The sequence below is a fragment of the Engraulis encrasicolus genome, chromosome 9, assembly GCF_034702125.1.
Source record: "Engraulis encrasicolus isolate BLACKSEA-1 chromosome 9, IST_EnEncr_1.0, whole genome shotgun sequence".
Lineage (NCBI taxonomy): Eukaryota > Metazoa > Chordata > Actinopteri > Clupeiformes > Engraulidae > Engraulis > Engraulis encrasicolus.
The window spans coordinates 18,500,781-18,515,780 of record NC_085865.1 but is presented as its reverse complement, the minus strand read 5'-3'; the positions used below and the strand labels follow the sequence as shown (position 1 = coordinate 18,515,780).

At 40.9% G+C, this 15,000-nt stretch overlaps 2 protein-coding genes across 6 annotated transcripts in view; both read left to right on the top strand.

Moving 5' to 3' along the window:
- rttn (rotatin) overlaps positions 1–3,972 on the top strand; it is a 98,835-nt gene extending 94,863 nt beyond the window's left edge. The window contains exons 47-49 of the mRNA XM_063206697.1: positions 2,310–2,413; positions 3,351–3,420; positions 3,686–3,972. Of these exons, the coding sequence (XP_063062767.1) occupies positions 2,310–2,413; positions 3,351–3,420; positions 3,686–3,768 (257 nt within the window). The 3' untranslated portion in view covers positions 3,769–3,972. The remainder of the gene's footprint in view (positions 1–2,309; positions 2,414–3,350; positions 3,421–3,685) is intronic.
- Positions 3,973–4,536: 564 nt separating this feature from the next.
- The window catches only part of cd226 (CD226 molecule), a 17,683-nt gene continuing 7,219 nt past the window's right edge, over positions 4,537–15,000 (top strand). The window contains exons 1-5 of one of the 5 annotated variants that reach the window (XM_063206691.1): positions 4,537–4,649; positions 5,263–5,583; positions 6,653–6,973; positions 8,318–8,389; positions 8,747–9,609. In XM_063206691.1, coding sequence (XP_063062761.1) covers positions 4,583–4,649; positions 5,263–5,583; positions 6,653–6,973; positions 8,318–8,389; positions 8,747–9,003 — 1,038 coding nt within the window. In that variant the 5' untranslated portion in view covers positions 4,537–4,582 and the 3' untranslated portion in view covers positions 9,004–9,609. Of the gene's footprint in view, positions 4,650–5,262; positions 5,584–6,652; positions 6,974–8,317; positions 8,390–8,746; positions 9,668–10,370; positions 10,437–10,535; positions 10,608–10,758; positions 10,831–10,925; positions 10,998–12,223; positions 12,633–15,000 lie in introns of those variants that run through there. The other 4 variants (XM_063206694.1, XM_063206693.1, XM_063206692.1 and 1 more) reach the window with 4 other exon arrangements.

The window sequence follows — 15,000 nt, the reverse complement described above, 5'->3', positions numbered from 1 at the left end:
TATGTACTGCACTGTGTTGGTCAGTCTGTCTGTCAGTCTGTCTAGTTGTTTTCTCACATAGTCTGAACACCATCCTTACTGGCCACATCACATGCTTTTTTACACACTGCCCCTTCATCTCTCTCTCCCTCTCTCTCTCTCTCTCTCTCTCTCTCTCTCTCTCTCTCTCTCTGTCTCTCTCTATATCTCTCTCTCTCTCTCTCTCTCTCTCTCTCTCTCTCTCTCTCCCACTGCCATGTCTCTCTCCATCTCTACCTCCCCCTTCTCTCTCCCACCTCCCTCCCTCCTCTCTCCCTCTGCTACTCTCCTTCACCCCATCCCCTGTTCTGTCTCCCTGCCCATCTGTCCTCCTGGCCTAACAGTATTGCCTTTGTCTCTGCTGCTCAGCCTTTGGCTGGTCTGGGCCAGGCTGGGCTGGCCTCTCTCTGGGGCCGTGCTCTGTCTGAGTCAGCTGCTGTAGTGTCCAATGAGGGAGGCGTGCATAGGTCGCCAACTCCAGAGCCATGGAATCCAGGCGTGCGTTTCTCAACACCATAGTGGTAGCAAACGGTGTTAGCTACTTTGTTGTTTGCAATGCAATTTCCCATTGGCAACTAGCCAAATGGCTAACAACTACGCTACGCAGAGTTGTGACAACCGGGGTACAGGAAGTCTGTTGGTGACATGATTCACATACAGTAGGTCAGGGGTCAGGAACCTATAGCTCTAGAGCCACATATAGCTCTTTTGGGAATTGTATCTGACTCTTACTTAGTTAGGGTTGCCAACCGTCCTTTGAAATACAGATTCGTCCCATATTTATAAATAAAAGTATGTGTTCCATATTGAGCTGAAACAGGACATGGGAGGTTAAAATGCATTAAACTGCAGGAAATTACATCTAAGAACTACAAACTACAGACCCTTGCCATAATGAAGTCGACAGTTGGCAACCCTATACTTACCTGTTATCAATAAAACTAATAACTGTACAGTACAGTCTAAAATTGTTGGGCTCAACTGAAATACACAATTGTATTCAGTGTTTTTAAAATGGTATGTTTTTTTTTTTTTTTAATTGGCGTTCATGGCTCTCTCCAGCAAAAAGGTTCCTGACCCCTGCAGTAGGTTCAAATAATTATAGGCAGCAGCTTTCTACAAAGAACACTGAAACACTACATAACAAGCAAAGATGAAGTAATTACGACATTTACCGCGCTTTCTCTGTTCGACATCCTGATACTATTTCGGATGTAAGTGAATGGCGATCTGTGTGTCTGTGAAAGGCTCCATGATCCGCCATTGTTGAATGAAAATGAAACACTTAGTTCAATGGGATTAGCCTAACTCTTACTGTACTTCCATAGCTCTGACTGTCTCCCTATTGCACCTGCAGACTGGCTGCCCATGAGCACCAACACCCTGACAGCTTTATGTGCCTGTGATGGCTTTGACTGAGCCGTCATAAACAAGCCAACCCCCACAAGTCAGCCAGCTTAATTTAATTCATTTTTCAAGTTTTATTTATGCCGGGGCATTTGAAATGTCCTCAAGACTCTTTCTTATAGGTAAAAGGTTGTTGCCCATACAGCAAGCAAACGGAATGCCAAATGTGGCAGGAAAATACTTCAGTCATAATGGCAGGACGCCTTGAGAGAGACATACTGTATGTCTGCTTTGGAATAAGCTAACATGGAGGCGGGAAGGCAGGTCAACAATACACATTCAGGGGGGGCTTTGGATCATGGCTTCAGCGCACGATACAGCTGATGGGGCGGAGGCACATTTCAATGCTATGGCTTTTAGATAAGGCAAGCTTTGACCAGCATTTAAAAGGACAAATTGTGATGTCTGATCATACAAGCCCATGAACGTACAACTGACATACTTGTCTTATCATCAGAGACCCACATTTACCTCTTGGGTTCCTCTTCCGCTTAACACAACGCTTTGAAATTGCTAGCACTTTGACATTTGAATGTCCACAAACCGCCATCTATCCTGCAATCTTTTTGACACGTGTGGGCAATGTCCGGTTCGGACGTAGAGGTTTGCAAACGTGGGTGTATGATGCATGAGAAGAATAACCAGCTCAACAGGATGCTTCAAAGGTGCTAAACCCACAGAGAACCAGACCCTCAGCCTTGTCACACAATGTTAGATGATTGATGACTACATCTAAGACACAGGACATGCATATAGCTTTTACTATATGACAGCATGCATCCTGTTTTTTGAAAGAGTGAAGCAGTTTCCATGTTCAGTAAATGAAAAGGTACAGCCAAAGTTCATTATAGTCTGTACATGAGCCCCCTCCCTTTCTGTTGCAGAGAAAGCGGTTGGTCTGTTTGTGTCGTGTCTGGACAGCGACTTCCTGGACATGAGAGCCATCGGGGCCTCAGCTCTCTGGGCTCTCATGCACAGCTACCAGAAGGTACATCTGTCTGTCTGTCTGTCTCTCTGTCTGTCTGTCTGTCTGTCTGTGTCTCTTTATGTGTCTGTCTTTCTGTCTGTCTGTGTCTCTTTATGTGTCTGTCTGTCTGTCTGTCTGTCTGTGTCTCTTTATGTGTCTGTCTGTCTGCCTTTGTCTCAGTCTATCTCTTATTGTATGTGCCTGTCTGTCTGCCTATCTTTTTAAGTATCTGTCTGTCTGTCTGTCTGCCTCTTTATGTATCTGTCTTTCTGGATGTCTGTGTTCTCCTGTTGGCCATGACCATGTTGCTAGGCTGCAGGAGATACAGTCCACTGTAGCCCATTACTGCATGTTCCTCTATTAGTCGCACTTATAAAACACACTTATCTAGAGTGGCATACGTAACCAACTAGAACAATGGCCCTGGACTAGGTTGATGGTCTTGCACAGAGGCCGTATAGAAACAGCCTTGAACTGAACACAATCACAGACACGCAACCTTTAAATGATCACATAACCTTGTGATGCTCCATTTGAAAGGCCCCACCAGATGACCCCAATAAACAGTCTAAGAAGCATAATAATCAGAAGAATTGTACGAAATGTGTCTCACGGTCCTCTAGCTCTCCATTAAATGTGTGCCCATGGTATTTTTTTTTATACAGGCCTGAATCTATAAGACCATGAGAAATTGTAGCCAGTCTGCATACAGAAATGGAAGAGAAGGGAGAGGAATGAAGGGCATGAACTTAGATGTTGAAGTCAAACAACAACCTTTTGCCCAAATCATGGACTGCATCTGTAATGACTTGAAAGAGGGGAAAATATTTCATCTGTGTAGAGAGTAACTTGGCAGTTGAGGAAAGTGCAGACTTAGACGTTATCTTGACTTGCTGTTAATGTTGAAGGCTGTATGTCTTGCGGAAACTTACACAGAATGTGTAATCTTTCAACAAAGGCAAAGGTGGCTTTGAAGTACCCCTCCTTCAGGCTTAAGGTTGATGAGGCATACTCAACAGCGAAAAAAGGTATGCATCTATTCGGTTTGATCATATATTTCCAAGTAGGCCTTACTTTCACAAGTTTCATATGCCCACTGGTAGTGTGTTATATTTTGAATTAATACCACATCACTCTTGAAAGCTTTTTTCGACATTTACTGTGTATTTATTTAACCTGTATGTCAGAATTGAACCATTTCAGTTTTACAGTTTTATGCATTTACCTTGTATCATTATGCTGATATTGTCTTTGTTTTTTACTTATTTACTTTCTGCTTTTTTTCTTTCAAAGATGCGGAGAAGAGAGGGAGTGAGCCCCTAAACTCATACCTCCTCAAGTGCCTGGAGAATCTCAAACATATATTGAGTTCTTAAAGTCTGTCATGTGTCATGTATCATGGATACATGTAAAAGCAATTATTTATGAATAACTTATTTCCTTGAATATGTCCATAGTTTTTTTTCACTGAGTGATTTATTTGTTCTTTGACAGAAATTTGTCATAAAAACAGTGGTCTGGCTAAAGTATTTTTGTATTCATTAATTTTGTCATTTTCAATAAAAAACGTAATTAATTGAGATACTTTTTGAGCTGTCTTGCATGTTTAATTAAATGTACAAACTAGTATTCATTTAACTGATAAAACTATTTCAGACAGGCTGTCGGAGGGTCTATTATGCTGATTCTTCTTTGAAAACTTTTTTCACACATTGAACATATCCAACAAAAGCGCCTGAATTCTTTCAAATAAGCAATGGAGATCAAGTGAATCATATATAGGCCCAGTCACTCAATCATTGCCTTTAATAACTTTATGATTCTTTTGTCCAAGAAAAAAAAAAAAACCAAACAAAGCAAAACAAAATGAATCTTGTCATACTTTACACTTTCCTTGCACTTTTTTGGATGAACTCTATTGTTGTCTTCACATTTTGAACTTCAGAGAAAATAACAATCACAGTAAATTCCAGTAAATCGAAAGTATCACATCTCACCTTTTATTTATTTTTTTCACTGTGCAAACTGAGTGCACTGAGTGGTGTTTGAGGTGAGCGAAGACCTAAGCACTCCCCCCACAGTAGAGGTTATTTCCCCCTGCAAGTGCCTGCAAACAGGAAGCCCTTGGTTGGTTGGAGGCTTGTCAGTCCTCTTCTCAATGCTGTATTCATTCCTGCTCAGAGGACTGAGATGGAGGCTGTACAAAAGGATAACTGGTACTCGCTGGCACTGTTGACTTTTCTCATTTTTCTTAAAGGTACTGTATTCTAATCCATTCTCATTGTTGTTTAAAAAAAAAAGAATACAGAAAGCCTGTAAGGCTTTTTTGTGTTCATCAATTACGTTTTGTCAGAGAGTTTTGCACAGCTCATTATCGAAGCGAATCACGCCCTATGCCCTAATGATAAATGCTGTATTACAAAGGAGTAAAACAAGTCAAAACTAAATGAGGTCAAAGCGCCAGACTGATTTATTTATTACATTGAAACCTACATATTTGGATGTATTATCTTTTAGGTGAACTTAATCTTTTTTGATGTTTATGTCAGAAGGACCAAATGAAGACTAAATGGTATCTTCTGTTTAAAGTAGTTTTACTTTAAAATGTGATGAGACTTTGTTTGTCTTCTAGATTTATGGATTCAACCTTTTTGACAGTACTGCTAACCATACTCGTAGTAGAGATTTATTAACCTTAATAGCCTTCATAAATATTAAAGCTACACATTCATATATTTTCTCCTCTAATAACTTCTACATTTTTTAACCTCACTTTTATACACGCTGGTGTTTTTAATGAGTTTAGTTATATAAAACTTTTTTAAAAAATCCGTTTCTTTTTTCACCTGTGGTTAACTCTGTAAAAACAGCATCACTTCAGGACCGAGGTGAGACCGTGACCCTTGCAGATGGGATGGTTTTGGACTGCATGTGTCCCTGGAATGGGAACCTTAGCATGGTGTCCTGGACCAAAGTGCCAGACAAGACAGCCTTGGCCATCTTCCATCCCAGCTACGGGACGACGTTCGGAGACGGCTACGACGAGAGGCTGATGTTCCTGAGGAAATCCACTATGGACGGAAGCATCTCTTTTGGCAATGTCACAGAGCAAGACGCCGGGCTGTACCGCTGCTCAATGCAGACCTTCCCTTTGGGAACGTGGACTAGGGATGTCAGAGTGATCAAAGAGAGTGAGTACCACCACCTCCTGTGGTTGATGAAATGATAAGCAGAACGCAGAAAGCAGTCTGATGCCTTCAAATGTTGGTTACTGGGTTGGGGAATCACTTGGTAACTGCCATTTGTTAAGGATTTGCCTGTGGATGTCAATAGAAGAAAAAAAATGTTTTGGCCTGTAGGCGTGTCACAGCTTTGACAATCTTAAGTCACTCTCACAGGTTGTGGTTGAAATAATTCTTATTTTTCAATAACAATGATTGAGCCACTTAGTAGAAGCAAAAAAATAACTGCGTTACAAAATGTGTCTCATTAAATGGGAAGGGGTATGCGTAATGGTAAAAGAAGGCAAACATCTGATGTCTTGAAACAACCAGTGATTTGCCAGTGGAGTCATTTTGTAAACCAATCTAGGGTAATGTGATGCTATGTGAGGTCAATGAAGGAAATCCCTGTGACTGTCATGACCCAGAAAATGGGTAAAAACCAGCCATGCAGTGTAAAACCACACACACTCAAACCCTAGCTTGGTGACTACTGAAATGAAACCAAAGTGTGTACCTGCAAAAAAAGAAAAAAGATGTGATGTTGCTGTACGTGTACTGTATGTTTGACCTATAGTAGGCATTCCCTAACATTTTTGAACCTTTATCGTCCTTAGTTTATCTACTCATAGGTACACTTATTTTTGTATTTTTGTAATAGGTATGTAGTTCCTTCAAATCATTGCATTAAGGTGAAGATATATGATATTATCAAGTTTTTGGAAATGGTTGAGCTGTGAAGTTTAACTGATAATACATAGGCTAAGAATATGCTTTGTTGTTGAATGTTTGTCAGTGTAAAGTTTGATTTTTTTTATGTCATATTCCGCAGAACATTGCTTCTGTACATCGGTTAAAATAAAACAATTAACATCTAGCACACAAGTGAGAGTCAATGGACATGTGTGTTCATTGTTTGTGACAATAACTACTCCTGGAGTACTTCACATGACTTGTGTGTTTTCTGATTCATTCTGGGGCCATGCTCTTGAAACTAATGCACATTATCTTGTTCTCACTCTTTTCGACATGATAACAGGCCATTCCCCCTACGTGGAGTTGGACTTCAGCGAGGGGGAAAATCTGACCATCGTCTGCCCCCACCACAACTACAGCGTAATGCACGCCCTCATCAAGAAGGATGAGAACGAGACCGTGGGCAGGTGTACCATGCAGGCCGGGGCCTTGGTGGCAGAGGACCTGCACGAGGGGATCCAGATGAACTGCGCCGACCCCATCCTGGGCGTGACCTTTGACCTGAACAACGTGGCCGAGTCCGACCAGGGCCTGTACCAGTGTCTGCTGACCACCGAGGACGGAGTGGAGATCACCAACTACCTGCTGACCGTCCGCCACGAAGGTGAGTGGACAGGTTTGCCTTGATGTCTCGTGGACACCGCATGGGCCCTTCAATGTTGGATTGGAGGCACCTATATGTTGAGAAGAACACGTTGCTTATAGCGGGAACATGTGATACAGTGTTTCATTAGTGTTTCATCAATACAATATTTCATTAAAGATTAGAGGGAGGGAATTGTTAAGGTTAACTGGTGGCAGAAAATGTTAACCGCTTAACGTTGATCCAGTCGGCTACCGGTTAAACGGCTACCGGTTAACATCCCTAGTCTCGACAGACTCAATGGAACTTCAGGTTGCCTTTTCACACTAACCTCCAGTCTTTTACTTTACCACATTCACCAATAATGTCTGTCTGTCGCTGGTCTTTTTGGACGCAATTTTCTCTTTCTCCCCATACTCTCCTCCAGTCTGTTGTCCACAGCCCCTGCTTTTCAAGCTCGAGCTTTGTGCATAGTGTACGCTGCTTCTTCACTGTGTGCCAGTGTTGATTAACAATACAGGGAATAACGGCTACCTGCATCTCATGTACTTAACGTTTCACTGCACATTATACAGTACTTATAGTATTTCTATGCATGTGACAATCCTACCATCCTTCTACATATTCACATAGTCATGCACTGGCAGTCCCAGGATCAATTGGTGAGTTCTGGTGTGGTGTTGCATTAGGTAGCCAATATATGAATTTGACTATTGAAAATGAAGAAACACGCTGGACCATAATGTCAGAAAAGACGCAAGAGTGGTGGAACCATCAGAAAAGTAAAGGTATGTCACTAGATTGTTATGATTTCCTTATGCATATGTAGTGTTGTCCTCTGGTTACAATATCTGTAGGATAAGAATGCTACGGACGTGTAGTTTATTGAGTCACTTCTGCAGTAAGTGAGATTGCCTGCATGTGGTCCCAAAAAAATCTGTATTATAGTATAGTACTTTCTGAAGCTATAGCTACAGTAGCAGCCAATAAATAACTACATCTAACAGTTCCATGTTAATTTTCTGTTTCTATCTCACATAATTTGTTTTGTTTCATTAATTTGTCATATACTAATTCATTAGTCATAACATACCATTTTCTTCTGGAGTGAATTAGAGTGTACATTAATTTGTCACTAATACAGTATGTCTAGATGATTCATTTGTTTATTCTTCCACATAATATCTTAACTAAGTATATTTATCATGTGACGTTTTAGCACTTTGGCATTTGGTCAATGCTACAACTTTAAATGTAGTTTGTTTATGGTTGATTAGTCCAAAACAATGGCATTGGTAGGGTATGTCAATCTCTAAGTTTCAGGCAAACCTGATGGTATGAGGTGGTATATGTTTATTTTCTCAGATGCATCTTACACACACCACCCAGAGGAAGCGGCTGTGTACCCGATACTGACACACGCACAGGTTTTAGAAGGTGTGTCCCTTTAGCATACCATTATACCATAACCCATTGTAGTCTAAGCCCCATTTGGGAAAAGGTGCCCTCTCCCTATTAAAACCTAAATATCTCAACCTCCGAAGCACATAACAACATGAAATAAGTTGCATTTAAAAGCTACTGTAGAACCTTCATTTTGCACTACAATGTGTTCATTCAGCTCTAATATACCCACATTTTTAATAAAACCGCTCAAATCTCAAGAATTTGAATGCAGCGTATTTGTCGCTCCAGGACACAATGGGTTAAGCAACGGGGCCATTGTGAGGGATCTTGATTGTTATTTTGTGTTGTGTACATATGAATTCAAACTAATTTGATTCTGTGGTTTAGATCCAGATCCAGCTGAGGCAACAGACATTACTGAAGCACCTCATTCAGATACTGAGGACAGTGAGCCTCCTTCTTCTGGCAAGTATAATTCATCATCATCATCATCATCCATCATCCAACATCCTCATCATCATCCATCACCATCATCATCATCTTCGGGTGCAGCGGTGTCATCTGCCTGTTTGGGGGGAAATGGAAAACAGATACATTATTTGTTGCAGATGACAGGACGCTTGAAAAGAAGGCACAAATTATAATTGCTTGCTAGGAAAGGCCTACTTCTACTTCTCTGTTAAATTAAGTGAGTTACAAGCCAAGAGGTAAGCATTTAAATATAATTTCTCTCATAGTCTGTAATACTCAATCTGTCTCACTCTTCGAGTAGAGAGAGTTGTCCATAAGCTATTGAAGGATGAAGAGCAAACACGGGTGTCTAAATAATTTTAAAAAGTAATCAATTACTGAAAGATCTCTAATAATCTGTAATATGTAATAATAGAATTAAGTAAGCATTCTAGTTTGATCTCCGCTTCTGTTTCACCACCAAAGCATTTTGTCACCACCTAGACATTTCTTCAAACATCATCAAACACGGCTATTCTCATCATCATCATCATCATCATCATCATCATCATCATCATCATCATCATCGTGATCGTGATCGTCATTGTCACCATAATTGTCATCATCAGCAGTCAGCCTCGACTGGAGTAATTCTTCTCGTCCCCCTGTCCTCCATCACATTATGGTTCCTTAATCCATCCTTTGTTATGCTGCGCCTAACCATTGTTCACAAGGATGTGATATGAATATGCAGACTACTGTCATTTTTACCCCTTGGAAATCCAGCTCCAACTGGGAGAATGCTTACCACTGATTCAGTGTCCTCAGACACCACTAACTCGTTGCATCATCCTTCAGGTATTATTATTATTATTATTATTATTATTATTATTATTATTGCTAATATTAATGGAATACTACTATTTTTAATGGTAAAAGCATTCTTGCTAATGGTAAATTATTAAATGAGTTGTAAATACATTAAAAAGCTATTGATAATGTATAAAATAAATATAAAATAATTTTGTATAGCCTGGTCTTACTATCTGAGTCTGGCTCAGGAGCTCCTTAGTGGAGCACAAATTTTAGGTGGGAGGGGTGAACTCTGTTGAAGCGTGAAATGATTGGATCTTGTTTTTACCAGTGGCTAACGTTTGGCTTTGATATATGTAATTTGCCGTTTATAATGCACCATCATTTAACGCCCTCCCCCATCCGTTTACTGATTGGCTAGGTTGGCATGCAACTGATGTAGCCTCCAATATCATATAACATCACATAATATAGGAAAATTTGAATTGGGTGGAAGCTTACGGATGGCTAAGACCAGGCTAAATCATGCATTATATAACAATGTAATATATTATACCTAATTGTATTACTTTGAATAATATTAGTAGTAGTAATAGTAGGATATAAATAGTATTCGTTAATGATTGAAGCAGTATAAATAATGATAAATTATTAAATAAACTATGTAAATGTAAACGAATATATATGTATATTGTGTAAAATATGTTTGTAAAATAAATTAATCTGTCCATGCCTCATGTGAGTGTAGCTCCAAATGAGGGAGAGCCAACTGAAGTAGCTCCAGCCATAGCCACCTCTCTGCCTCATCCACCTGGTCAGTGCTCTTGGGCGGGGATCGTTTCTGTTTTTGTGGTAATAGTGGGTTCAAGTTGAATGAATATGTAATGTGCTGTTAATCTGTTCGCCAATCCAGCTTCTACTGAGGGAATAGCTACCACTGAAGTGGCTCACTCAGTCGTAGAGACCAGTGTGTCTCATACACAAGGTTAGTTGAAGCTAAAAGTAGGGGACACTTAAACTGTCGTCTAAATGTACTGTTTAATGAAATATGCATCTGTAGAATGAGGTTTTCACACATTTTAACATGTAGCCAAAGTAATATGTTTCCCTAATGATTCCCCCCAATGTAAATCCAGCTCCTATTGAAGAGGTATCTACACATGACACGATCCCCCCAGTCGTAGTGACCACAGGGGTCCATCATCCAGGTTAGCAGTGTCAATAACAGCACTAGAACTAGCCGTGTCTTACTTTCTTTGTATAATGTGGAGATGGAAACTAATCTCTTTGTGATGTACTGTAGATCCATCTGAGAATGAGGACTCCACTGAGATGGCTCCAGCAGTCATAGCCACCACTGCGCTCCATCTACCGGGTGAGTAGTCGTAGGGGGATAAGCTACAAATCATCTGCAAACAAGGGTGGCTCATTAGTGGGGGCTAGGCAGAAAAGCTAATTAGATACCCATAGTGTTCCTCTTGTCTTGCACTTGGAAGCCAAGCAGAAAACTCGTATACATTTTGCAGTGTCTTCGCTTCTTGCAGAGGGCCCACGCTGTTTGAAGCTGAACTCTTGTTTTGGCACGGGTAATTGTCGATGCTTCAAACGGGGACGCAGTTAGAAATTACAGGACCTTTGGAAGGACCTCAGGAAATAGCAGCAGGTCCACCCTCCCATTTATGATAACAGCTCTAGAGTCCACAAAGGCCCTGTGTAAATGCTTTTATACTCATGAAGTGTTCTTGCTCACCCTTGTTCCTCTAGCCCCATTTATGAACAACAATTACTGTACATCTGAAAAGAGATTTGGTGGAGAACTGCAAGGTGCCAAGTGCTACGTTTTCTGTACCACCCCTCCTGTGTGAGCGGTACCTTATGCTACCTACAGTAATCATGCATTGCAATGAAGGACAGAGCTAATCAAACTATTTTTGCCTTTTAAGGTTGTGTTCATTTGAAAACATTAACGTAATTATTAGCATTCTATGACCGCAGGGATGGCTGAGTATCCACAGCCTGAGTGGTTGTTAGGTGAATTATAATCTAAAATTGAACAAGAGAACAAGAAGTGCTCCCTTCAGCAATCATCTTTGTGCTAATTTGTTCATTACGCCTCAAAGTACAGTGCAATTTGGCCCTAACAAGGATGGGAGGAGAAAATCACTTGCATATCATAGACAGAGGCCTCTTAAGGCTTACAAATGATTATTACCTCCACCAAGGAGGTTATGTTTACGGTCGCGTTTGTCTGCCTATTTGTTTGTCAGCAGGAAAACTCAAAAAGTTATTAACAGATTTTGATGAAATTTTGTGGGGTTGTTAGAAATGACAAAATGGGAAAGTAATAACATTTTGTTGGTGATCCGGATTCGAATTTTTTTTTTTTTTTAATTGTTGGATAGGGTGAATTTTGACATTTCAGTTTCTAACTGAAAAAAACTTAGAGACTTGAAGATAATTAGGGTGTAACAGTCAAATTTTCTATCAAACAGCTTCCTTGGCGGAGGTCTGCATTCTCTGAGTGCATTTCTAGTTTATATTGTAATAATACAAAACTTTATCTCAAATGGGTAAAGGGCCCTGTGATGATGGTGAACAAATGCCAGTGAGGCTTAAAGCAATCATTTTCAGTAGTAGACGGAAAGAGATCATTGGGGGGCATTTGTGTTTGGATTTGGGATCAGAGGTGCGTTTCTTGACTGTGTCGTTGCTAACTAAGTTAGCAACTTACTTGGTTGCAATGCAATGTCCCATTGGAAACCTTGTAAGCTGCTAACCGGTTTGCAACTATGTTTTCGAGAAACGGGGTCCAGGTCAGGTGTCTGTCTCTGCTTCTTAGAGGAATGCAGCATCCCGGTGGAGGTTGGACCCTGCAGGGGGGAGTTCCCCCGCTTCTACTATAATACCACCAGTCACAGCTGTGAGGGCTTTGCCTTTGGTGGGTGTCGGGGCAATGTAAACAACTTCCTGTCCCGAGAGGAGTGTGAGTCAACATGCGGAGTTGGTACTGGTGAGTGTCTATGTGGAGACCAATACTGTAGTGGACTGTATGTTTTCCCTATAATCAGATTATTTGAATTCTTAGGGGGAAATTGTCCCGTATGCAAACGTGCTTGATCTAGTATTCTGGCTATTCCAACGGGCTGTATTCAGAGTTCGGAGCGTGATTGTCCTCTGAGTTCGTCCTGACGACGGTTGTCAAGGGAGGTGCAAGGGGTCTATTGGAAATGTTGGATTAATATGTTTTAGTGCTTAAGTTTGGTTGATTTGAGCCAAGGCAGGACATGGGTATGTGTGATTACAGTTCATGGATTTAATGGACAGAGTTAGTTTGTGAGAATAAAACCTAGTCGATAGGTTTTTCTTATTTCAATAAGTGTTAAAGGTTCAGGCTCAGGATTTTTTTCTACTACCAGGCCTATAAATGTGGGACGTGCAGACTCATGCAGTGCAGTCAATGGTGTTTACATTTTTGTCCATTTAAAAATTGCACAGTGGTGGAACAAGTTGATCTGAGCCCAGGTAATATTTCAATGCGTCCTTGTAATAGAACATTTAAAAATAAGGCAAGTTAATGGTTAGAAAATCTCTACATGCACTGGATGAAAAAGCACTTGGAACGATGTCAGACGTTGTCTATTCATTCTGAGCTATGACATGTCCATGGTCTCTAAGCCTTTTTGTTGTGCCATGAGTACCCCCTCACGTATGCTATATAAATATCTTTTCCTCTCCAATGTGACTATGTTCCATAAACTTGTAAATATTACATTTCCCCTCGTACCCTCTGCAGTGTGCTCGTATACCCCTTGTGGTACACGTACCCCTGGTTGGGAAACAGTGTTCTAATAACCTGTGGTGAAGGCTGGGTTGTTCTTTATACTTGCTGGTTGGAGCAGCTCTGCTGAATGGGTGTACCAGAATGTCGTGATGTTGGTCACAGCCTGCACAAGGCTGTTAGCCTGCAACTGAAGATGTACTCAAAGCTGCCCTTTGTTTGGCATGGATGATTGGACAAACTGTTTGTTGAGGTCCAGCTGTACAAGTTAGCTGGACCTTGGACAACACCGTTGCATGAGGATTTTGATGTTTTGTAATTGAGGAGGCTTGAGGAAGATGCAGCAACGGTGCATTTTGATCTTTCTGGACTACTTGACAATTCATAGGTTCAGACATTTCTGGACCTTCATCACTTGATGCCAAATAATTATGAATTCTTGAATAGTCTTGACAGTGTCGTTACTGATCCCACATCTTTAAATGTGTGTAAATCACATTCAACCAGAGCATCTTCTCCCCCAAAATGCTGTTCTGTCTTTCTGTTTTGTTGTAGGGATTCAAGATGTTGGTTAATTTTGGTGGGTTCTAAATCCAACCCCTCTTCTACTTGACCACAGTTTATAGTCAGTAGTGCAAGGATCTGCTCCACATTAGTTTAGATGTTCCCACTGATGCTGTCTGCTGTGTATGTTCTGCATTGACCTAGGTGCCTGTAGTGACATACAGTAGACACCGCATTCAGGCATTTTTCAATTAAAAATGTGGGTATGTCAGAGCTGAATGAACACATTCTTATGCAAGAGGATTCGCATTTAAATGCAACTCATTTCATGTTTTTATGTTCTTTGGAGGCTGAGATATTTAGATTTTTATAGGCTGAGGGCACCTTTTCCCAAAAAGGCCATAGGCGTTTAGCAGGCGTTTTTGGCAGGTGCCTTAGGCAGAAATGGGTTAAGAAGCAGGTGCTGTTTGGTGGATCATTCCTCCTTTCTGCTGTAGATCATGTGAAAAACAAAAAGAAATTTGGCATAGTGAATGACTTGCCATAATAGTACTTTGCCACATCCCATATGATGACAAGCCTCCATTAACACTGCACCCTGAATGGTCTTCTCTTTGTGGGCAGTTGTTGCTGATGTAATGTTTTAAGTGATGAGTAGCTTGTGTGACTCACTCTCGTGACTAGCTCTCTCCTGATGACTGTGGCCCTCTCGAATTACTGTTACCACATATCTAGTATACACTAATGTGTTTTCCTCATTTAAACCCCAGGTGCAACTGAGGCTATGTCTACCACTGAGTCTACCCACTCTGTTGTAGCCACAACAGACTCTCAGCCTACAGGTCATCAGTGTTTGTCCTGCAGTGTTTGTTTGTGTTTGAGCACTGACACTAGTTGCTGCTGTTGTTGTTTGTCTTGTTTTTAATCATCATGTTGTCACCTATCTGTCGTCTTTGTCACAATCAGTGGTGTTGTCTACAGTGTGGCATTGTTTTGTCACTATCGGCCTTACAGTGGCTATTTGAGGCATACGAAATTAAGTAAATACCTTCATAGAAACAACATAATTTCCATTTCCCCATGTAGATCCATTGCC